Below are 25,352 nucleotides of genomic sequence, written 5' to 3'. Positions count from 1 at the left end.
CTGTATGACTGCCCCATTGTCAGTGTTTAAAACATCTGCAATGCTAAAGAAGTTAGAATGTCTTCTAATTTTATTGCTGCGTGATTATAAGGCTATTTATTTAGACAAGCTTATTCTATAACATTCTACTATATCAACTAAAAAAAAAATTAGGTCAAACAAAATTGATACAATTTTTGTTTTCAGAATTTTTTAATACTATAACAAAGAAAATTTATTCCCAATAATCATTGAATTAAACGCTATTTTAACGCTTAAATATCCAGGAGCTGGTTTTATATTTTTGCCGAAATTTATTATCTGGAAAGTATTCAATTTTGTTCACGGTTATAAATCTAACTTACTAGTTAACCATCACATCTCTCGTTCGTTTTCAAAAGCATAGTTCTTCAAGCATTGTAAAGTTACGACAAATTTTCTATGCTGTTTGTTTTTAGTGCTTCATGAATGTACGGTCTGCAAAATGTATAAATCAGACGAAGTATATTTAGTTTGATGGTTTATTTTTCTACGCCGGCCCAAAACCGGAAACTTTGAGTTTTCTCATAGACAGCCCCCGTAATTGTATTCTGCAAGATGGAGGACCTCGCTGTGGAAGTGTGCGGCGAGAATGGCGCTTACTACAAGGTTTGTTTCTGAAGAACTTGAAAAAGTTGCTAAATTTGAAATCAAAGATTATTAATTTGTGTCTGGATATTTATATTCCTTTTTTTTTCCTATAGTAGAATCGTAATGGGACTCTTTAATCTAGTGAAACACGCTTGTCGTTATTCATACCGCGTGTATTGTGTCATAACAAGAATCAGTGTAAAAACTGTAGTAAATTTTAATATTACTTTTACAAAGTGATTTTCTCATGCCAGTAATCTCTAAGTCGGCTATATAATGTAAGTTTTGCTTAAAAGTGGCAGGAAACATTTTGTTCAGGAATCGGCGTGTTCAAACCGTTCGGTGATATCAGTGCTCTATCTCCAGCTAGTTTCGAAACTGAAACATTATATCTAAATGTATTTCACAAAGTCTGTTAAAATATGTGGAATTTTCGATAGAATCATGGGAATCTGAGTGTTTGCTTTTTTAGGTTCTGAAAAGAATTCTTTTATTATTTAATAATTGCATACTGAATGTAGTATTTTGATATACTTCTGATTCAAATCTAGTTTAAATTAGATAATGTTTGGCATTTATGAACTTAAGTATTATTTATCTCGAGGTCTTTGTTTTTAACTTAATCGTTGAGTAAAACGCATGTTCGCATTTTTTCTCATTTTCAGAGTAATAAATGATGTGAAACTGATTTTGTTCAAACTAGATTTATGCTATTAAACGATTTGTATGTATTTCCTTGGAACAGAAATATGTTGCTGTTATTTACCTTTATTGGAAAACTCGGAAGTTTTCGTCGTATTGTTTTTGGTGGGAAGGGGTAGCAAAATTCTGTGTTAAAAGATTCAAGTTGTGCTTTAACGATGCATGGAATGCATGTAGAAGGAAAAAAAAGAAAAATATATTGCTACATGGTTTGTAATCAAATAAATGCCACTTTCTATTTTATTGATTAAAAAAATTAACATTAAAGAGTATTCTATACATCTCATTATTTAATACAACCATGAAACTATGATGAGAGTGGGGATACATAAGGCACTTGGGTTTGAAATTGAGAAGAGGTGCAAAATTACAACGTATATTAATGTGTAAGAGGGAAACTTATACTTAGGAGTTGAGTTTTCAAGATTTACTGAAGGTATTATAGTCTGTTGGAACAAATGTGTTTGGTAATAATCAGTTTCTAAAAATGTTAAGATGAAGGGAGCTAATATATGTTGTTCTTATCATATTCTATAAGAAAAATTTTGATTTGTCTTTTGTTAAAGCTCATTTAGGTAAATTTGATTTAAGCTGATTTATTGCTGAAAGCTCAAATCTTGTTACTTTTTAACAGTTTTCAGATAAAAGAATTACGCATTTAAAAATGTAATAAAATTGTACATTGAATGTCAGCATATTTCTTGAAATAAGTGAATATTAATCATATCCTGCATGTCTGCAACCTTTTATGCTTTGTACTTAAATTGTGTTACTTTTCACATTTCTTTAACTAATGTAAATTAATTTCTTGAACTTTTAAGGGGTTTATCTGAGCTAACGAACACAACTGACACAACCCATCTCCAAAACCAGTTTTTCCCCATAGGGCAGCTAGTTGAAAAATCTGAACTGCAGGCACAGCGGAGCTATTCAACATACGGAACTGACTCCGTTTGCTCAGAGAAAGCCAGTGGGAATGGCCCTTTAAAATTTTTGTTATATGTTATATTAGGTTATGAATTATGGAGAAGTCAGAGTTTCATTACATGTGATTAGGTTTTTTTCATTGATAACTTTAAAAAATTTGTTATCCTGAAATTTAATTTTTGTTAAGTCTTATAATTACAGGTACAATTATTGGAAACAACCATGTGCTCCAATAAATACTGTATTTGGAGAACAATCTGTTAAGTTTCCATTTCTCCAGCAGCCAAATTTTATCTAGTGGCTGTGTCTTTTATTGAGTTAGCTTTTATGGAAGAAAATTATCTCATTCCCCCCAAATAAGACCTGATCAGAAAATAAACCTCTCATAGTTTTTTAGGATGGTCTCTATCCCCAGAATAAGCCTATCAACCAAATGGATGTTGGATATATGGGTAAAGTGCAGAATCGCCCACTTATTTGACGCTTTTTACAAGAGTAAGAAGATTTTTTTTTTTTTGTCAATTTTCTTTGACTTTTTAAGTGAAAATAGGTCAATGTGTACATGGATAAAGGGATAAAGTCATAATGCCGTTTTTTTGCAATTCTGAGATTTTTTTTTAAAGTGAAAATAAATCAATGTGTACATGCAGTGTATGTGCAGTTCTTAAAAACGCACCAAGCAGTGGGCGATTCTGCACTTTACCCGGATATATTACCAAATGACCATTTTGAATGATGTAATATGCTTATACCATTTACCAAATAGGCCTGCTATCTAGATGTTTTACTAAATCACTTGTTCATCATTCCACATTTCAGAAATCAGCCAAGTTACAATTTAGTAAACGTACACTCTCCTTCTTAATTGCTTGAAATATTTCAGTGGATGATAAAAATGTTCATTTATAAGGCTATGTTGCATCCCATTCATTTATCAAAAAAAATACCAAATGTAATAAGATAAGCAACAAAATGATAGTTTATAAAAAATTCAGCAGTCTTATCTTGAATTTGTTTTAAACAGCAAAACTTGCTGAAACAATCTTTTATAGAATTCCAATGTCCCGATTACAGATATATTTGTGCACATGGGCATCTTTAGTACTTTGACAACGTAACTAAGATATGGATTAAGCTTTAGCTCTTCTGTCTCCTGCTTGCTTCTGACTCTGCTACTCTTATCAATCACATTCTTCCTCCATTATTCACCAGTTGACTAGCACCAAATAGATCATGTGGCTTAAGGTATCAATCAGCACCCTCCATCCAGAGTTACATAAGAATTCCATATGTTCTGAAATGCAAATTTTGATCGTTCAACTAATGGATTATCCTACACAGACAAAAACTTTGTGCTCTTGATGACAAATGGATGTGGTTATTTATTAAAATCTTCATGATTAAATACATTCTGCATTGCAATGGATATTTACTACAATCATGTGAAGTAAACATTTTCTGAATTTTGTGCCTGGAATTTTTCGCTGCTTTTATGTGGTCCGCCATTTTTATCAAGCTTTATTGTTATTTGTGTATTGTAAGTATACAGTTAACACTTGATTTATTTAATGATAGATTTATAAGGAATAATATTTTTAGCCTGAACAAGATGAGTGCAAAAAGAAAGCCATTCCTTCGAATATAAATAAGAAAGGGATCTAGAAGACTCTCAAGGCAAAAATCTTACAATTTTCTGTTATTCAATTTTTGTTAATGGCATTGGTGTATCTAAATTGCAGTATGATTGCTGTATATGAAACAGTAATATGTATGCATCAGGTGTCTCAAATGACAGTTGATCAGAGGGGTGTATCATCGATTTACAGATAAAAATTGAGAAGGAAATTCTCAGTATTATACTGTAAAAAATTTCTTAATTTATAAATAATCACATTAACTAAAAAATGTGAATATTTATAAATTTATTTACTTGCAAAATTCATGTTAATAATTGTTTAACTGTTTTAAAGCTATATAAATATTTAATTTTAGATGTTTGTTATAATCCTTTCCAAGATTTTAATTTTTCAGATTGTAAGCAACACTGTGTAGTAAAACTTCGGGTTGGAAGGGAAAATTTTGTGTAACAATTCTTGCTAACTTAAATATTTCACTGCTGTTGTCTAGTATGAAGAGACTTGAGTAGTTTTCAGAAAAATATACCGAAATTACTAAATATTTAATCATGAGGATTAGTCATTGAACTTTTTGACATATTCTCCATTAATGGATTGATTCCATTCAGACTTGAATTAATTAACATTCAGTGATAGTAAGCAGATTGGTTAAGTGATTGTCAGCTTTCGCTCCCAGTGTATCAAATGTGATATGGAAGGAATGTGCCACTGGTGAAATGCTGCACTATGACATATTTGATGTGCTCAAATGGATGTTTTATTTCAAATTCTTTCAAATGCACCTAAGTCATGTAAGAGTCCTGCAGAACAAACTGTTTTATTCTGCTAATGTAAAATGCATGAGGTTTGTTGTTTTGTGTTCAGTGTTTAGAAATGTTTAACACAGTACAAGTGGCTTAAAATGTTGTATTAAGTATGGCAGTAGAATATAAGACACTGATAGTTAAATTCTGAAGTTTTCTATTTATTAATAATATGGATAATTTCATTTATTAATAACTGGAAATTATGTAAATATAGAAAAGCCTGACTCTGGCATTCAGCTAACTGGAAACCCCAAGTAACTGCAATATTTTAGAATTTAAAAAAAAAAAAAAAAAAATCCTGTATAGATCTCATTTTATTATTATAACCCGTATACATTGTTGTCAAACAATGTGATTCAGCATAAAAGGGATAAGCATGATCACTTAATAAGCCAGTTTAATTTTTGTAAAGAAATATGCAAGATCTGTTTTTCATTACATTTTGAAAATATGACCGATATTTTGGGTCTGATGAAATTCATGGTACAGTAATATACAGGTTATTTTCTAAATTATAGGATCCCGGCGTCAGAAAAAGCGCAAAGTGTGACTTGTGCTTGAATGTGAAAATGGATACACAGTAGTGATGCAATGTGGAAACTTGTGAGAAGTCATCTAAGATTTTGCATGCTATATCTGTGATTTTTATCTGCGTATGTAAAGAAGATTCTGTTATATTAAGCTTCTATTGGAATCACTAGTGCAAGTTTGGCAATATCTCTGCCAACTTTCATGTTTGGCAGGATTTTATAGTTGTATAAAATGGTTTACTTTCATGTTTAAGGTCTACAAAGTACATTAGCTTTTATGTCCAAAATACATCCCTTTCCCGAAATCTCATAATTTTGAATGTAGGCTTTTCATTCAAGTTGTTATAAAAAAAGATTACTTTTTGTGATTTTAGACCAGAAAATTCTTTCATTCATTTGCTTTTCTACAGTTAATTCCAGTTTTTATATGATCAACTATTTGGAATTTGGCATTTCCCGAGCTTTCAGGATAGTCGAGCTTTTACTGTATGTTAATATAATCATTAATGCTAATATTGCACATTAACTAATTTTTCATATTTCTTAATGGTAAATATTAGATCTGCTAGCTGTAATATAAAAAACTTTGAATAATGTCTATATATTTTAATAAAAGGCAGATTTTGTAGGAATTATTTTTGCAACTTAGGCTTAAATGAAAAATGTATTCAGGCAGGCTTCACTCTCCCAGTGGTGGGAATGAAGTTGTTGGGAAGTGTGATGTATATCGTGGGTGGCCAGCCTTTTCAGCACCTAGGCCAGATTTTAGAAATAAGATTTCCTGCCCGGGTGCACAACCATTTTTTTTTTTTTTAGTATTGAAAAAACAGCATAAGTAAGAAAATAAAACAAATTGAAAAATAAACATATTTATTAGATTAAGGTTAGATTTCAAAGTAGAAATAATAAATTTAATGAGGTTTGTAGAACTAAGTGCTTCCGTGTTGATTTTGACTGAGATTGTTACTGCACACTGACAATTTTCCAAATCTTTGACAGAGCATATTTGTAAAATGCAGGCTGTTCTTCGTCCAGATGTCTTTTTTAATTGTGCATCACAACACATTTCATAATGTTTCATTTGTAATCTTCTTGGTAATAATTTTACGTGTATGGAAAACAATGTAGAAAGTTGTTTTTTTTTTTTTTTTTTTTTTTTAAATCTTGAGATTGGTTTTCAGATTCATGGTTTAAAAGGGATGTCAACAAAGCATATTTATTTGCATCCGCTTGCATGATATTAGATTGCAATAATAATAAGAAAGTGAATGAAGATTTTTGTCTTTATTGGTTGTCCCTAAATCTTAAGTTTCATTAGAAATATGGAAATAGGTTATCGAAGCTTCTATTCTTATTAATATTACAACGCCAACTGCAAAACATCACGAGGCATGTAGTGATAATGGACACAAGGGGGAGTAGTTACATGTCTGATAGCATAGGGAGGTTGATGCAAATTGGCTAACATATTCAGTTTTGAAATACTGCACGACACATTTCTGTCCTTTCATGCGACACTCGACTGGCGTGCTATGGTTAAATGTGCTTTTTATTGGAATATGATATTTGTGTCATGTATGTGTATTGCACACAAAAATTTTTGAAAATATGACCCAGTTACATTTTTACTATGTCTTTTTATAAAAAAAATGAAATATATATTTTTGTTAATGTGTTTATATGTATTGGGTTTTAACGAAAGTTTCCCGCCACCACAAATATCGTCTGAGCAAATCTGAGCTATCGTTCGCTATTTCGTGTTTTAATCATATTTTATCCAGTGTTTTTGGCATTTGAAAGAAAGACTTGCTTTAGCGCTGTTGTGAAATTTATAAAAAAATGTAGTAATCATTAAGTACAAGGTGTTGTGAAAAAAAAAAAAAAATGTAGTAATCATTAAGTACAAGATGTCCGAAATGGAACTATCACACTACCACATTAGAACCATCATTTACTTCCAGTTCTGTTACAACAGAATGTCACCAAATCATGTGTACAGGTTTAGGTACTAATGCTGTATCATATGACACTGGAGGTTTGGTATCGAAAGTTCAAAAACAAGGACTATGACATTCTAGAAGCACAGCGCTTTGGCCAGCCTACTAATGCTGATGATACCCCTCTGCAAGAACTTGCAGAAGAAGATCAGTATGCAATCACTAGAGAGTTTTCTAAGGAGTGCCATGCTTATTAGTCATACTGTGCATTGCATAAACTTGACGTACAAATTCAATCACTGGGTGCTGCATCAGCTGACTCAAGCAGCAGACATGTTCGGGCCTGCACTGACCTGCTCGAATATCAATGCAAAGACAAAATTCTGGAATGGATTGTCACTTAGGATGAAAAGTGGATTGACTTCAGTACCACAGGTTGAAAAGGGGATTGGTCTGCGCACGGTGAGCCCGTTTCCAGTTTCGCAAAGCGCAATTTGAGTAACAAAGAGGATCATGCTTTGTAACTCGTGGGATTACCATGGTATTATCAAAAAAGAGTATCTGGAAAAAGGTAAAACCCTTGACAGTAAGGTACACAGTGAGATGCTAGCCTGTGTTCATTCTGCTGGGAAGGAAAAACGTCGAACTGAATGAATGAAAAAGGGTAACGTTCTATCAAAATAATTCAAGACCACAAGTGTCTGCATTCACCAACTGGACTCTGTGCAGATTCGAATGAGATCTTTTGCCACACCCAACGTGTAGCACCAAACTCGATCCTTCAGACTTCTGCCTTTTTTTCACCCCTGCAGCTACATCTTGCTTGTCTATCTTCCTTTCTGCACAGGACATCTGAAATGAGGTTGATCTGGTTTTGGACTTGCGGCTACCAAGTTTCTGGGCCGAAGGCTTTGAAAAACTACCAAAACATTGTCGAAAAATCATAGCTTCAGGTGGTGATTACTAATGGTACTGCTTTCATTTTTTTTTTTTAAACTTTATTAGGAACATTTTTTTGGGAAAAACTTTGGTTACAACCAGACAGTTCCTGTGGCATGCATAAATTTTATTGATGTGCCTCTTTCTAAGAATTATTTTTTTAGCTGATGTGTGGTTTATGGTTATATCTTTATTATAAGGTTAATATCTCTATTTACAAACAAGCATGTTTGAGAGAGTAGCGTGTTTGCTAGCATTGGAAAGCTAGCTTAACTAAAATTTTTACTTTTGTGCAATGGAGAGTTATTTTAAGTATAAGTATCTATGAGAAGCTCTTGAATTGTGGAGAAATATTATGATGGAGAGAATTATTAGAACTGATTATATCCTTTATTTTGGAAAGCATTAGCCAAATGTGTGCTTCATTGCACAATAGTTAGGAAATTTAAATGATTATATGACATAAAGAATTAAAATAATTCTTATCTTAGAAGTATTTAAATGAGATCTTTATCATATTGCCTTTAATCTCTGGACCTTTTATCATTAACATATTCAGATATTGTATAATATTTAGCTTTCGGTCTTGTATTAGTGGTATGTTTTCTAGCTTTACAGCTTTCTTTCTGTGCCTTTTGTATTATCATCACAAAATGGATGTGTGTTTTATTGACATCAGATTGAGCATAGCATTTCTTGGATGTTCATTTAGGGCATATATGGCCAGACTAAAACTCCATTAGCTGCATGTTAGTCTTATTCAATGGAGTTACTTTTAATTTGAAACAGTAGTGTTAGTTTGAAGTGTAATTTGAAATCAGTGTCATATTTTGTGAGGCTTTCTTAACAATCAAAACATAGTTCATATAATTTAAAAACAATTAAAAAAATGTATACCAAGCACTAATCCTCATATTATACACGAATACAGATAATATTCCTTACTGCCATGATAGTGTTATTTTTAGAATCGGGAATAACTACAACTGCTGCTTTAACAATATACCTTATGCAAACAACACTATGAATACGAGCAGTTTAAGTCTCATTGGAGAGAAAACATATCTAATTGCTATGGACAAATGAATTGACAGATGTTATTGCCATGTGTTGATCCTTACATTAATCATTTGTAAAAAAGAAACTACTTATTTTTAATGTAAAAACCATGTGGGGACATTTAAAAATTTTTATATCTTGTCTGCTTAAGAGAAGTTTTTTACATTATTACAAAACATTGTCAAAGTGTATCAAAGATCTTTACAATGTCTTTATAATCTACGAGTATAATACTTTATAATCTCGTACTATAATTAGCTTGCAATAATAGTAAAATTCCTTTTATAAGTCAAAAGAAAATATGTAGTTTTTTTAAATTAAATCTGAAGGGAAACTTTACATGCCCAAAAGAAAAGTTTAACATTTAATGTAGATTATAAGGATTGTACTTTTCTGAATTCAAAATAAGGGTGACAAGAGTTATTGCTTAAGTTGGTGTAAAGACTCTCAGAATTGAGGTTTAGTTTAATATTTGTTTCTAAACATGTTTTCATCTGTATGGAATCAGGAACTGGAAATTTTTTCTTGAATGAATATTATGGAATATAACTATTTCAGTACAGCAGGTGTAATGGCACGGGAAAGAATAATGATCAATGGATGCACGGACTGAACAGCGGATCTGTGACCGGCCAGATTGTTATGAGGTCTTAGAACCTTAGGTAAGATTTTTCAGAGGTGCATATGAATCTGAATTTTTATTTGTGGGCAATGAAGTTTTTCTATATTGAGAAAATATTATCAACGTATACCTTGAAAGTGGAGACATTGAGCGAATATTGTAGCCTGCAAAATCTCCAGATCTTCACCTGTTGAGAACTTATGGGACTGCTTTGGAAAAGCACTTCTACAGAGACATCCACCCTCTAGATATAAATGCTCTGAAAACCATATTGCTGGAGCAGGGGAAAATACTATTTAACAACTTTATTTCTACCATGAAGATACACAAAATGCATGTACTAGTCGAAACAAATCGCATTCCATGTTATATTCATAAGCCTTAATGTTTTTCTGGGTTCTTTTTTTCTTCTTAACTCTCCTTGTAATATATGTACCATTTTTATTATTTCACTGTATAGTTCTATATCATATGCAGGGCTCTTTTCCTTTGTATTTATATGCTGTGAAGTTATGTATCATTCCACACACATTCATAAAATTATAGTTCACGCTTTCTGAGAAATCTGTGATTTTTGTATGTAAAGATAATTTTGGACATGATTGTATATATGCACTGTAGAAAGATTGTTATGCATACCCACAGACTAGAGAAATACATATCTAAAATTAATGGCACACATGCCAAGATCATCAAGCAGTTAGCAGAATTCCAGTACTGTTGTACACTGAGGTGGTTTAAATGTGCTTAAGGCAAGTAGTGGTTGATCATTAGTTAGATTAACAAGTTACATCGCTTTAGAAATGGACATATGTGCATTAGAAATTGTATTTTGTAATTTCGCATACCCTAGTATCTAGTTTGAAACCATAGCATTTTCTATTGTTGATTTTGTACTGTTTTCACTTAATTACTAAAATTGTGTTCCTTAATTTAGCATGGATACTCTATTTTATGGTACTGAATAAATTTTAGTAGATTTATAATAATAATTTTTTAATAATAATATTTTCTTATAAGTCACCAATTTTTCAAAAATAATTCTTATAAAGCATTTTTAAGAGCCAGATTTGAATAAACCAGGTCTGAATACAAAATGTGTATCAATTTCATAGGGTATATTTTGTTGTATAGTGGTGTTAAGGTTTATTCATCTAAATCAGGGTTTCTTCAACTTTTTTCAGTCGCAATTCCTTTTTATCACTGAGATTTCTTTGCGACCCCCAGGACTTCATAATATTTACAAAAGTTTTGTAGGACCCCAAAAGTATTGCGCAAATCTGACACATGTGTAGGTGAAACTGTCAATTTTTTCACTTGTACTATTGCAGTTTTATGTCATTTTTAATTTTAAGACAGAACAATATGAAAATTTTAAATAAGACAAAATGACATCATCACGAGCAAGGCAAGGAAAATGAACGTTCATATTATAAAAATAATGCGTTGAAATGTTTTTTTTTTTTTTTTTTCATCTGTATTGTCTTATCTTTATTTATGTCCAGGTACATTGTGTAAAAATATTTGGCAATTGTAAAATTATTATAATAAGTTAAATATCAAAACTGCTCAAATTTTTGGCGATCCCCCCTCTCCCACTGGAAGGGTTTTTTAAGGAGGTTTAAGGTTTAACCCACAGTTTAAGAAACCCTGATCTGAATCTTGTTGTTAAAATTGTCAGTTTATTAAAATGTGAAATTTAATTAAAAATTTATTTCTTTTAGGCTTACATAACCGATGTTCATGATGATGAAGTAACAGTAGCTTTTGAAAATGAGTAAGATATTAACATTATTTCCTCAGTTACTCAGTATAATAGAATTTGCATGCATGTTTTGATAATACTGCTGATTATTTCTTCAATCATTATTATAAGCATTTATTTGCAATTAGAAATTTTCTGAATGGTTTATATAATAAAATTTATTTTCCATGATTACCTTTTACAAAATTTAATTTTTAAGTGTAAAAAATACAAGTATAAAATTCTATTCGTAGTTGGCAACCTGAAAGTAAATTTCCATATCACCGTGTAAGGCTACCACCTGCACCTCCGAAAGATGACAAGCCTGCTAGTATGACAGAAGGTCAAGAAGTTGAGGTAAATCAGTGCTTCAATATCCTAATCTTTTTGCTGACTTCAGAATGAAGTAAATTTTTGAAAAATAGGACAAATTGTTTCTGCCGTAGATATGTACAAAATTATTTTTAAAGATATATTTTAGGAAAACTTTATTACATTTTTGGTACTTTTTGATTTTCTGCATCTCAATGAAATAATCTTGGACTTATTGGGGACTAATTTCAAATTTTTGATAACTATTTTCAAAGTGGTATAATTCCATACAAGAGAAACAGTTAAAAAACACTTCTGTTTTTTGAGAAATCTTTTTTTTTTTGTTTTGTTTTGCTTTTGTTTTCCCTATAGACACAGCAATCCATTTTTGCTTTAAAAAAAAAAATGAAGCAACCCTACAATTTACTTCATGCATTGGCCAAAACAGATGTGTCCTGCATACATACCTAGGTTACTGTGAAAATATCATTTGGTCACATTGTGGATTGCTAACCATTTTGGTGACATATTGCTTTGTCTTGTGAATATTTTTTCATGACTTTTCAGCAAGAGTGAGGATAATCAAAAAGTACCTAATTTTTTATTTAATATACTATTTTCATTAAAGATCGTGTTAAAGTTATTGTCTTATGATTGTGGCTGAGAGAGTAATGTAATTGCATTTCTTAAACCATTCAACTGACAATTCAAATGTCGTAATATATTTCATTATTATGTAATTGGTACCATTATTCTATAAGAACAAAATCATGATACGTAAATGTATTGAACTGTAAAGATTGAAAGGTAACCATTTGCATTTTGGGCACCTCCTATAGCATTTTAATAACGTGCTGTAGAATATGACATTGTTTTCTCTGCCTAAATCCCACATGTTGTGTGGATGGATGTCTTTCCTTTGAAGTTTCATACTTAACCTTCCAGCACGTGCGTATGCGCAAAATTTATGACAAATTCAGTTTTTAATGCACATTTTTCGCATATCGAAGCTGGAGACGTCTGAATGTCATTTCTATTCCTCCTTTCTACCTTTCCCCACATCATGGAATGTGCCAAAAGGAAGCCATTTGACTTTTTTTTAAACTGGTCTTTTGTGCTATGTAGCAGCTTTTTCATAAAAGTTACAACATGCACGTGGTTGTGTTTTAAAATTTGGAAAATATTTTTTTTCTCAAATATTTTGTAATTTTGTGTTATTAATTGCTGTGTATTATTTTAATTTGAATACATTTGGTTCTGTAAATTTTATATCGGTTTTCATGGCAGCTGATTTTGCTTGGAATCTTCAAGAATTATCTAATGAAGAAAAGGAAGACGAGGAAAACTTTGGATGGGAGAACAATAGCGATTTCCATTCCTTATTTTCTTTTATTTCTATTTTTTAGAAATAAATAAAAACATTAAAGTTGGTTTAAAGTGCATTTTTGTAACCAGTAAGAAATAAATTTCTTTGCAGAAATAAGTAATGCTAAACTTACTTTTTTTCCCACCAAGATGTTTTCCTTTTTTATGGTCTATACTTATCTTTGATAAATATTAAAATTAGCTTCAATTTTAAAATATAATTAATTAATGAAGTTTTAAATAATAAATTTAGAACTTTCTATAATGAAATACATCTTTGCATTCCATCTCCCTAACATAAGAGCTTTAAAATAATTTAATTATATTTGAATGTGATATCATTTGTATTTTGCAATAATAAGATTAATATTTTATTTCTTAACAAATTTATTATCAATATTCACTCGTTTCTGTCGTTTTTCGTGCCCAAAACGGTAAAATAACGGATGTCGTAAAAAATACGACGCGCGTATGCTCATGTAAAATTGCCAAGCGCACGTGCTGGAAGGTTAATATGCCATCATTTGTGCGCTTTGTGAGACAAAAGTTACAATTCATCAGAGAATGCCATTTATTCATTGTTTTGTATTCAGTATTGCTGTGCAAATAGATGTTACTGCGTTTGTTATATAATTTTCAGCATGGTTGCTATCCTCAAATTTCTACCACTGAGCACATTGGCTTGCAGATTCATTACATGGTTATGCTGAAATGGCACTTATTGGTTATAGCAACCTTCACGAGAAACAAGAATTGGTACATCTTATCCTTGTCATCAAATTGTGTCAAAACACAAATGTCAAAAAACATTTTCATTATACTAAGTATAATGCTAGAAGTTCAGAAAGGAGCAACAGATCAATAAAATTTCAAATATAGCAAATAGCTATTGTTTCCTAATCTGCAAGCTGTGGCATGTAAATAATTTTAATGCACCTTGAAAATGCAGGGCAAAGGAATTTAATATGTTTCTATACTGAGCCACATATTCACCTTACCAGAAGCCAAATAAATTTGAAATCTGCTGTTGATAATGCAGTATGCTGTAAAAATTTTCTGTTTGCGTTTGTAAATTCATCATTTGTACTTATAAATCATTAGTTCATCATACCTTTACTTTTAAAACACTTGCCACAAATTAATTTTTTAGATGATGAGTGTAGATAAAATTTAAGTAACCACTCGTATTGAATTTCCAAATGCTACTGCAGTTAAATGTTAGTGTGAAGAGGAGAACTTCACTTTTTGGAAAAGCCTTATATGATCCTTTCTCGGTTAAGGAAAAAAAAAAGAAAAAGCTGCAAAGGATTTTCGCTTTGACATCCAAAGATGATTTAACAAATGGCATCAGAATCTGAAAAAATATCCCAATTGCTCAAAAATTGCTGTGCATTTTTTTTGTCCAATGGGCGAAGAAACAAACTGTTTTTAACTTGCCAGCATGTGCATGAAGATGCATAAACTGGTGAAAAATCTCAAACTGGAACTTATAGCTAGTGCAATTTCTTATGAGAGAATGAAATGAAGTATTTAGGCTTTATCAGTAAAGAAAAGCCGGTTGAAAAGTTTTCGTAATGTAACATCAGAGGGAAGTAAAAGTTAGGTGACATTTGGTATTTTATTGCTAGTTTCTTGGTCTTTAAATTTAGGGCCACCGTAACTGACAAGTATCCTGAAAAATTCTCTAATGATGCTTTTGCTATGTTTAGAAAGCTAGTGGATCTATAATAGCTTGCTAATCAATCCTGAAATGTGTGGATTCATTGACGCACGTTGTCAGTATTGTTTCATTTTTCCAGGTCTAATAAGTTTTTGCCATTGTGCCACATGGAATTTCACAGTATCTATACTGTTAAAATCTCTGTGCTTCTGTTTATATATAACATCATCTTATCTGGGATGGTGGGGAGTTGAGTTTCAAAAATGGTGGTACCCCAGGATTTCAAAAGTTCGTGGGAAGCCATTTCAATCATTCCCATCTTTGTATGACTTTAATCGGCCAAGATATGAATTAAAAACTCTGGAAAATGCTAATTTTGACACTCGTTTTTCCAAGTGGCAACAATCCAGCCTGTAGGAGCTGAAAATGCTTTTTTTTTTTTAAGTGTTGCCACTGCTCGCTTTGAAATCATAGTTTATTAATTAAAAAAATTTGTAAGTTTACAAAATATGAAATAAAAATGGCATTACCAAACATTAAATATGTTATTATTATATAAGGTGATAATCTGACATTGAATAAAGCATATGATTGCATACATCATTGTTTATTGACATTTTTTTGTTAATGTCAACATTTTAAATAAATAGTGGATGTTGGCAACTTTTTTGTTTCAGGTTAGAATAACTGACATGATATGTTATTGCCACCAAATTATATTACATTAAATTTAAATCATGACTTCACATGTGTACATATTAACATGAAATGTCAAAAGTTTTTGTTTCTTGGTTTGGCAATAGAAAATTATTTACAAATTGGTTATTCCTGGGGAAAATGAACTGATTTCATTCATATTGAAATGTTTTTGTAAATTTTCTTTTCAGGTGTACATAGAACTTGTAAATTTTGCCTTGGCCACAGCCTGCTTATATGGCAGGCTTGACTTTTAATGTTATTTCTAAAATGTGAGCTTTGCCTATGCATGTAAACCTTTTCCCTACTTGTTAGATTATGCTATTATGTGAGTATGTGGCAAGCATATTAACTTATATACTAAGGCTATGTGACTTTAGTATATAATTAATTATGTTATTCATCATGACATATGATGATTATCGTAATAATACAACTTGTGACTTTAACATATACAGGGTTCATACGGTCCTTAAGAGTCCTTAAAAGTCCTTGAATTTTTTAAAATCGATTTTTGGTCTTTAATTTTGGTCAAAATCAGTAGGAGGTCCTTAATTTTAATCATCTGAAATTTCTCTCTGTTTTTATGACTGTCATTTTGAGTGTGAATTAGCATTTTGGAGGAATATTTTTGGCAATTCACTGACGTATATGGTTATCTTTTAAATGGGTTCATGGGTTATAATTTGTTTCTATTTTTAATATAAATGATGGGATACTCGAGTTTCTAAGCAAGAAGTGAAACATAAGCATTTCGAAATTCATTTTTTCTAATAAAGAGCTCTTAAACAACTTTTCGCTTTTGGGGTTGTGAATTCTTTTATTAAATGGTTCTAAATTTGACAACTTGTCAACATTCTGGCGATTTTAAGATCAGTTTCTACGGAAAATTTTTAATTCCGAGATCTGAGAATTTTTCAGCGATTTTTTTTAAAACATCATAACATTGAGAAATTTTATTAAAATAATGGTAATATATTAGAATCATATTTAAAAAATAACATTAAAAAACATTTTTTTTTCGCTGTCATATTATAAAGTTTCATTTTGGCAACTTATTATACAATATTTTAAATCTGAAAAATAAACAAGGTATATAGCTATAAAGCATAATTTACGAAACAGCTCTTAGTAAAAGCAAAATTAGCTATGTAATTAATTAAAATTTCTTCTTTTTAATTTTTTCATAGTAAGCGTTTTTCCCATGTAATTGTCTCAGATTATTCAAAATTCTCAGAATATGCATCAGTTTTCTCCATAAAATTAGTTTTACAATTTTTTTTTTCCCCAAAAATATTTCTGTCTTTTTGCTGTTACAGAATTGGTTGGGATAATTCTTCTTTAGTATTTTTGACATTGCAGCATGGAAAGTTTAGAAGGATTAAGGCAAAATTTATAGACCCACGATTCTAGAAGATTCGCAAAATATGTGACAAAATGAAAAATGTCTCCATGGTATTAACATCAACACGTAATGGATGCATTTTACAGAAAGTTTGCGATGAATTTCTTACTTTTTGGAGAACGTCTGGAAGAACAATGGAAACATAATATTTGAATGTTTTACTCCTGATACTAGAATCTTTTTTCTTAACATGTTTATCTTCCCTTTATTTTCTCTACTTTTCAATAGACAAAAGCATGGAAAATATCAAAAATGCTTCTAATCTTATCACTTGGGCAGTCATTATAGAAAGATTTTTTATTAATAAAGACATAGAAAACTTAAATTTCAAAGATTCATCTAATATGTCTAAATGCATCGTACACAGAGCTGGTGCTATGCATTTTCGCACCTGATGCAATCTCTGTGTATCCTAAATTCTGCTGCCTAGTGCCTATCTAAATTCTGCTTCCAATGCCTGCTCTAAATTCTAAAAGTTTTGCCATTTCTAGATTTTGTTGTTCTCTGTGTCACTAAATTCTAAAAATTCTACCACACCTGTTCTGTAACCGGCCTTTACCATATATATTTCATATTTCTTCTGCATGTTCATATTACTATAGAAATAAAATTAGCTGCTTTTTCTGTACATTCTAAATGCATTTAGTGTTTTTTAGAATAACAGAAATCCTTAATTAAGTCCGAAAAATTCTAAAATTCAAAGAAAACACGTTGAAGAAAGAAACCGAATACATAAAGAAAATTATTCTTCAAAGATATGTGCAGTTATTATTATGTAAATTACCGAATTGTGTAACATTTCAGCCTTTACTATGACTTCCCATTTCTGTTTTCTCATATGATAAGAGTTACTGAGCCAGATTAAATTAAAATTAAATTGTATTATCTTTGACCACTATTCCACATTTTTAGTTTGAATTTGACTGTTCTTTTTTAATTATGTCACCGTGAGCTGTAATTGACTTTGTTAGCATCGGAACATGCCTTTATATTCTAAGTTCTTTGTCTGATATTGTAGTTACTTTCAGATACAGTAATAATTTGCTTCACGTCTATCGGGGGGGGGGGACTATTTAACTTTTACCAGATCAAGTAAACCCTCATAGGTACATTGTGGAGAGGTTGACAAGTTAGGAGATAAAGCACACAGAAACTAGCGAAAACATTGGTTTGAATATTGAGACAAATTTCTAATTTTTGTCAGAAAAGATCGATAATTAAAGAGAAGAAAATTGATATAAACTAGCCAAAATGTTTGGGAAGGCTTGTAGAGACATTAGGTATTTTTGAAAGCAGGAAAGATAAAAAATTAACAGCGCCTTTGCCGGGAATCGAACCGCGGACCTCTGGAATACCACTGCTAGTGTGCAAACCACTGCACCACGAAGGGTCGCCAAGAAGGTGGGAGAAATACCTTATATACTCCCCCTTTTAAATGGCGACTGAGGTTTTTAGGGAATCCAATCGCCAAATCCTTTGTGTGGAGAACCCATCAAATAACCATCAACACCATCAAGTAAAACTTATTCTTTGCATCTACTTGACACTTGTATATAAAGCAAATTATCACCTCTGGTACTTTAATGGCTTATTGGCCATTAAAGCCATTATTATTTAATGGCTATGGCCTTAAAGTATATTAACTGGGTTACAACCCCTGAACTCAACATAAAGCTATGACATTAACTGCATTAACCAGAGCTTGACTAACTTTCAACACTTGCCAACTGTGCCTACATCAGGCTTTTCAGGTTTGTTCCAATCAGCAGGTAGACAAGCAGCAGCTATAGATAAGCAGCAGAGGGGCAACATTCAGTCTTTTGTCATGAATCATCATGCTGATTATGATCTCACTTCTCATTTTAACCTATGCCGTTTGACATAAAATCTCCCTACTGTTTGCTAAACCTCTAGACTGACCAAGTATGTGACAAAATGAGACATTTAAAAAAAAGCTAACTATTAATAAAACGTAAATGTCACTTATCTTCTTTTAAATACACTGAAATGACAAAAGTCATGGGATAGCAATATGCAAATATACAGATGGCAGTAGTATCGCGTAGAAAATGTATAAATGCGAAGTCCTTTGACAGGGCTTTCATTTGTGTTCAAGTTATTCATGTGAAGAGGCTTTGACATGATTATGGCTGCACGACGAGAATTAACAGACTTTGAACGCGGAATGGTAGTTGGAGCTAGACGCATGGGTCGTTCCATTTCGGATATCGTTAGGGAATTCAACATTCCGAGATCCACGGTGTCAAGAGTGTGCCGAGAGTATCTAATTTAAGGCATAACATCCCAACATGGACAGCGCAGTGGCCGACCACAAGCACTTAACGACCGAGACCAGTGATGTCTGCGTAGAGTTGTCAGTGTTCACAGACAAGCAACACTGCGGAGAAATCAATGTGGGAGGTACGAGTCCGATAGGACAGTGCGGCGAAATTTGTCGTCCTTGGGCTATGCCAGCAGAAGACCGACTCAAGTGCCTTTACTGATTGTACAACATCACCTGGAGCGACTCTCATGGGCTCGTGAGCATATCAGTTGGTCCCTAAACGAATGGAAAACTGTGGCTTGGTCAGATGAGTCACGATTTCAGTTGGTAAAAGCTGATGGTAGGGTTCGAGTGTGGTGCATACCCCACGAAGCCATGGACCCAAGTTGTCAAACAAGGCACTGTTCAAGCTGGTGGTGGTTCCATAATGGTCTGGGCTGTTTTTACATGGCATGGACTCGGTCCTCTGGTGCAACTGAACCGATCATTGACTGGAAATGGATACCTTCAGCTACTTGGAGATCACTTACAGCCATTCATGGACTTAACGTACTCAAACAACGATGGGATTTTTATGGATGACAATGTGCCATGTCACCGGGCCACAATCGTTCGCGATTGGTTAGAAAAACATTCTGGACAATTATAGCGAGTGATCTGGCCACCTAGATCGCCCGACATGAATCTCATCGAACATTTATGGGACATCATCGAGAGGTCAGTTCGTGCCCAAAATCCTGCACCGTCAACACTTTCACAATTATGGACGTCTATAGAGGCAGCATGGCTCAATATTCCTGCAGGGGACTTCCAACAACTTGTTGAGCCCATTCCACGTCGAGTTGCTACACTTTGCTGGGCAAAAGGAGGACCGACAAAATATTAGGAGGTATCCCATGACTTTTGTCACTTTAGTGTATGCCCAACTATTATAAGTGTAAAATATTTAATGCTACTTGATAAGCTGCATGAAATTTATTTTATTCTCAAACTTAATAATTATGTTAGTTAATTCATGTTTAGTAATAATGCATATACTTAGGGATCTATTTTATTTTTAGGATAGTATTACAAAAGTGAAATTCAGGCATAGAATAATATTTTTAATTGAATTTATTCAGTCTCCATTTGCTCATAGGTCCTTAATTTTTTCCATTAATGGTCCTTAAAAGTATTTAATTTCCGTGTGCAGAAATGTGTACGAACCCTGATATAATTCATTGTTACGTTTTTTGTCTTTTCTTCTGACACCAGTTGTTACGTTATTTTCTTCCATCATGTTCATACGAGTTTTGTAGATTTAGAGTGAATAACGACGACACTCAATGAAATATCGAAGCACAATTTATTAGCCAATAATGTCAGGACAGCTCCAAAACACGTTTTTACAGTCGTCGATGAACTACTATAAGCTTGCTGGAACAATCAGTGACACAGCCTTCAGGTTATCAGGCTATCACGGTGGAGACAGCTTCCTGCAAAGCGCCAGACTCTGCTTTCCGGAGTACAGCTCCCGACTCTGCTTGGTCGTTCTTGGAACTCCAAGTACTCTCGAGGCTGCCCGGCTGTCAACTCGATTGACTCGCTAGACAAGACACCAACTCGATACTAACTCGCACTCTAGATGAGGCACACACACTAACTGACTGCGGACCAGCAGGGTTTATATAGCTTTTGTTCTGGAACATTCTGGGCTAAACCGGTAAGAATTCGTTCCAGAAGGTTCTCCAACCGTCCATGGTATATCACCAAATGTGGCAACCCTAAAACTGCTTTGCAGGGAAGCCATCTTACCGCGCCTGTACATTTCGTAACAATATGTTATTCATCTTGACACGTGATGCCTCTACTTGATGATTATTGTAATAATGCGACTTCACTCTGTATGATCAGTTTTTACCAAAGCAAAAAGATAGCGAAGGAATGCAAAGAAATAAAATAATAATAATAATAATAAAAACTGTCCTGGTAATCACAGTTTGCGAATAGATGAGAGAAGGCTGCTGTATTAGATTTTGTTAAAGTTCATTGTTACGAATTGTATATTATTTACAGCCATTCAAATTAAATGGGAGCTACTTTGTTTATGCAGTTAATAAAATGTCAATAAAACATTTCCATTGTGTAAAACTTGTTCCTAAAATTAGTGACATATCTTTTATTTCTATAGTTATGTCAAATTTTATAGCAGTAGCAATTAACAGCATGTAAGAGGTACTCTTGACTTTGATGTATAATTTGTTAGAACTTTACGTGCATGTAAGTTATATTTTAAACCTTTTTATAGTTCATTTCAAATTTTATTGGAAAAGTTTCATCTTTAAAATTTTATGCATATAGGTATTTTCTCGAGCTAATGAACAAGAAGCATGTGGATGGTGGCGAGCTTTGGTGAAAATGACAAAAGGTGACTTTCATGTTGTCGAATATCTGGGGTGGGAGACCACATATACAGAAATCGTACCTAGTGACAGGTTACGGCTAAAAAACACTAAGTAAGTAGTCAGTCTGAGTTTTTTTTTTTTTTTTTTACTTAAATTCACATTAAAATATATTTTTATTCTTAAGCATTTTACTATATTAATTTTCAAATAAAATAAATGCTTAACTTGTATTATGTACTTAAAAGTTTTAAAAGAATTTTATTAGATTTTGACTTCTTTTAAATTTTTATTGCATCATACAATGACATTTTGTTCTCTGTGAAAACTATAAGATATGCATTACACATAATCTTCCCTTGTTATGGTATACATGCTTAAGCCCTAAATTTTAATCAGCCTCCCTTCCAAACTGGGGGGGGGGAGTAACAGGTAATTTGTTCATGAAAAGAAAATGTGAGTTCTTGAAAATCAGTGGAGGTTACATGAAACAAAAAGCACTGGTGTTATGAATAGTGTTGCATCATGATTTATAACTCAATAAATTGTACTACTTCGCAACAATTGCAAAGTCAGTGAGGTAATAGATATGCACTGTAAATTGTGCTCCCTTGATTATTTTTATTCAGTGTATTCAGTTTGTATTTGCATGCATTTAATTTTCCTCTGCATTTATTATTTGAAACATCTTTCGTGCAGATTCTTCATTAAGCTACCAGGATGTAGCAGATGTTCTCATACTTTTGAAACTTGTGATTTGACCTTACTTCTGTTATTTACATTCCAGCTCATTGTAACCTTATCTACTGCTGATGTGTTTATCTTTTGAAATCCCTGTTAAGAACTTCGGTCAAGACTTAACTCGTGTGAGGTGCCCCTGGGCCTTTACTATGTGTTTGATTTGGACGCATGTTGTGTCTGACTCAATTACCATCATATAGGGGCTCAATATCTATCAGATGTTGTAATGTTAATATTTCTGTGCATTCTTATTGGAATGTAGGTTTCTTTTAAAGAAACAATATTATAATAGTTGCCAGTAATCAGTATTTTCATTGTTTTTAAAAGTCGTGTGTTAAATAAAAGCTTTTCTTTCCTACTCAGCATTTTCTCTCTATATAAATGTGACTAAACTACAAAATAAAATTAAAAAGAATAAAATTTAGAATATCTAAGTATTAATATATTTCATCAGAATCAATTTATAAATAGTTTAGTGATCTATATCATGCATTATAAAGTGAATTTAAGTTAAGGTGGAGCTATTTTGAAAAAGATTCGTTTCACGGCGCATGAACTTCCCCAAAACTGTGTTCATGTGAGAACCTTGCTGTTTTTCATGTTTCAAAGTTAGAACCTGTGTATTATGTGTTTTGGAGATAAATGAATATAATTTATGCTATCTTCAGTAATGTTAGTGTGTGGAAATTTTTTCAATAATGTAATTAAGGTAATGTAGAAGTTTAAAAATTCCAAAGATAATGAAATAGTCATTGCTAAAACTGTCTAGTTTATTTTAAAATTTGTAAAGTCAAGGAAATAAGTTTTAATTAAATGTTTCTGAAATGTGTATTTTCTATAGTATCATTTGTAGTGTAGTATCTGCTCTAAGTGATAGTTTTTGTTAAAATGTTTAAAAACATAAATATCACCTTTAAACTCTCCAGTCTGCTGCCATTTACACAAAGCAGATACAAATACACCATAGTTTTAGACCTTTTAGTTAAATTCCAAAAAGCTAGCATCTCCCATTCCCTTATTTTAGGCATAAAGGCTTGTATATTAATAGTATTAATCATAATTTCAATCATAATTGTGCCAGTATGTGGTAAATATAACTTCATGCTATTGTTTTGAACAATTTTTAGTTCTTATTTACTAGTTTTTTAATTTCTAGTTGGATAATTTATAATTTTTAGAATTGTGTTATATTGTGTCCATTTGATGTTATTTTCTTGTTAAACAATTTTATATTTAATTTTGCAGTCAACCCATCACTAAGGGCACATTTCATCAGTTCGAGATTCCTGTACCTGAAGATGTGCAAGAGTAGTAAGTGATTAAATGTTTGAAATATGAATTAAACACCTTAATTACATTTTTTTTGTTATAAATAAAAAAACCCTTATTTTATTAGTCTAGGTTTTAATTTGCATTGATTTAATGGACAGTAATTTATAATGTAGTGGAATTTTCCTAACATGATCAGCTACTTTTCCGGATGATTCTGGTTTTCTTAGAAATTTGTTGCTGGTGATGTTCATTACCTGTGTTTAAAAACGTTCTAAATAATATTGGTCACTTTCAGAGGTGGCCAGTAAAAGATTTCACTTAGGTCATGCTTTGGGGATTTCATGAAAATTAGAATACAGGTTGTTAATCGCTGTGTATTCAGTCTCCGTAATTAAACAGCCACATGGGGGAGGACAGAACCTCTATTGAAGCTCCTGGTGATAGCATATAAGTTAAGAAAGCTGCCGATGTTTTTTCACTTGAAACAAAAAATTGCAGACTAAATCATCTACTGTCAAAATGTCATAAAGTCAGAATTTAAAAAATATAATGCCAATTTAATTACTGAATTGAGTCTACACTTTTGTTAAGGTATTCTCGAACTTATTTGAGATAAAATGATTTGCTTAATGACTCGCAACTTTTTTTTTTACAAAGATTAATGTAGTTTTTTGTAAGGTCCTTTTATATCTGCTAAGCCATATTTTTAAAAAATTCATAATGTTCCAAATTTATCAGCTTTTATATTTTCTAAAATTATGAAAATAAGCTTTTTTGATACTTTTCCGTTTTTCCGGCGCAAGAGATAATGCTGCCAGTAATGCTACAACTGATGCCAAACAAAATATTCTTGCTGGTAACTTTTACATTTTCAAAACAAGTCGCAGCCATTTCTTATCAGATTGATTGTTTCTTTCAATACTGGCATACAATTACATAGAATTTTCACCAGATCAATTTTATGCCTTAAGGTCATTCGTGGGCAGTAATTAAGTCAATTAGGATGCAATCACACCGCTCACCCGATGGCGAAGATACAGAAAAGGCAAAGTCAAGGGTTAAATTCATCAATTCTAATGAGAATGCACTAGCGAAGTAAAGCACTGCGGTTTTAATTTCTGAGTGAGCTATTCGTATGAATTGAAAAAATTCTTGCATTTAAACTTGTATTCCAAATTAAGATTTAACTTGAAATTAATGTAGATAATTACTGAGAAAATGAAATTTTTGTAGTGTAGTTTACATGAGATGAGATCACTTGGACATGAGGACATGAACCTCTATTGAAGTTCTTGGCGATAATTTATAAATTGAGAAACCTGACAATTTCTTTTGACCTAATCAGTATTTTATTTGTGGATTGAATAATGTTTTCTAAAATTATGAAAATAAGCTTCTTTGGTATTTTTCCGTTTTGCCGGACGTGATATGAAACGGCGAATCAGGATGTTGTACGATGAAAGCACAGTAAATTCTAAAATTAATGTATTTTACAAATTTATTGGCTTTTTTACAAAATTTTAAATGACATTAAAATATTTATACAGTCAAAAGTCGTTAATTCGGACATCTATAATCCGGACCTCAAAGTTAAAAACTTTCTGCGTGTGCGCAAGCGCAGAATACGTTTTCGCATGCGCGTTTTATGTATAACGTATGGTATAAGCTAAAATTATCTAATTATCTATTTCAGTTAATGTTGATGATTGCATTGTTCCTTAATT

The 25,352-nt window shown here is 32.1% G+C and overlaps 1 protein-coding gene across 5 annotated transcripts in view; it reads left to right on the top strand.

Moving 5' to 3' along the window:
* Positions 1-334: 334 nt before the first annotated feature.
* The window catches only part of Fmr1 (synaptic functional regulator FMR1), a 58,702-nt gene continuing 33,684 nt past the window's right edge, over positions 335-25,352 (top strand). For 3 of the 5 annotated variants that reach the window (XM_085813351.1, XM_035372752.2, XM_085813350.1), the window contains exons 1-5: positions 335-627; positions 11,493-11,545; positions 11,767-11,869; positions 21,575-21,729; positions 23,602-23,667. In XM_085813351.1, coding sequence (XP_085669477.1) covers positions 577-627; positions 11,493-11,545; positions 11,767-11,869; positions 21,575-21,729; positions 23,602-23,667 — 428 coding nt within the window. In that variant the 5' untranslated portion in view covers positions 335-576. The remainder of the gene's footprint in view (positions 628-11,492; positions 11,546-11,766; positions 11,870-21,574; positions 21,730-23,601; positions 23,668-25,352) is intronic. The other 2 variants (XM_035372755.2, XM_035372756.2) reach the window with 2 other exon arrangements.

The sequence above is a fragment of the Stegodyphus dumicola genome, chromosome 3 (genome assembly GCF_044657685.1).
Source record: "Stegodyphus dumicola isolate Sdum_Otavi_A_Nest chromosome 3, ASM4465768v1".
In the NCBI taxonomy this organism is placed as follows: Eukaryota; Metazoa; Arthropoda; class Arachnida; order Araneae; family Eresidae; genus Stegodyphus; species Stegodyphus dumicola.
This window is presented reverse-complemented; position numbering and strand designations above follow the sequence as displayed.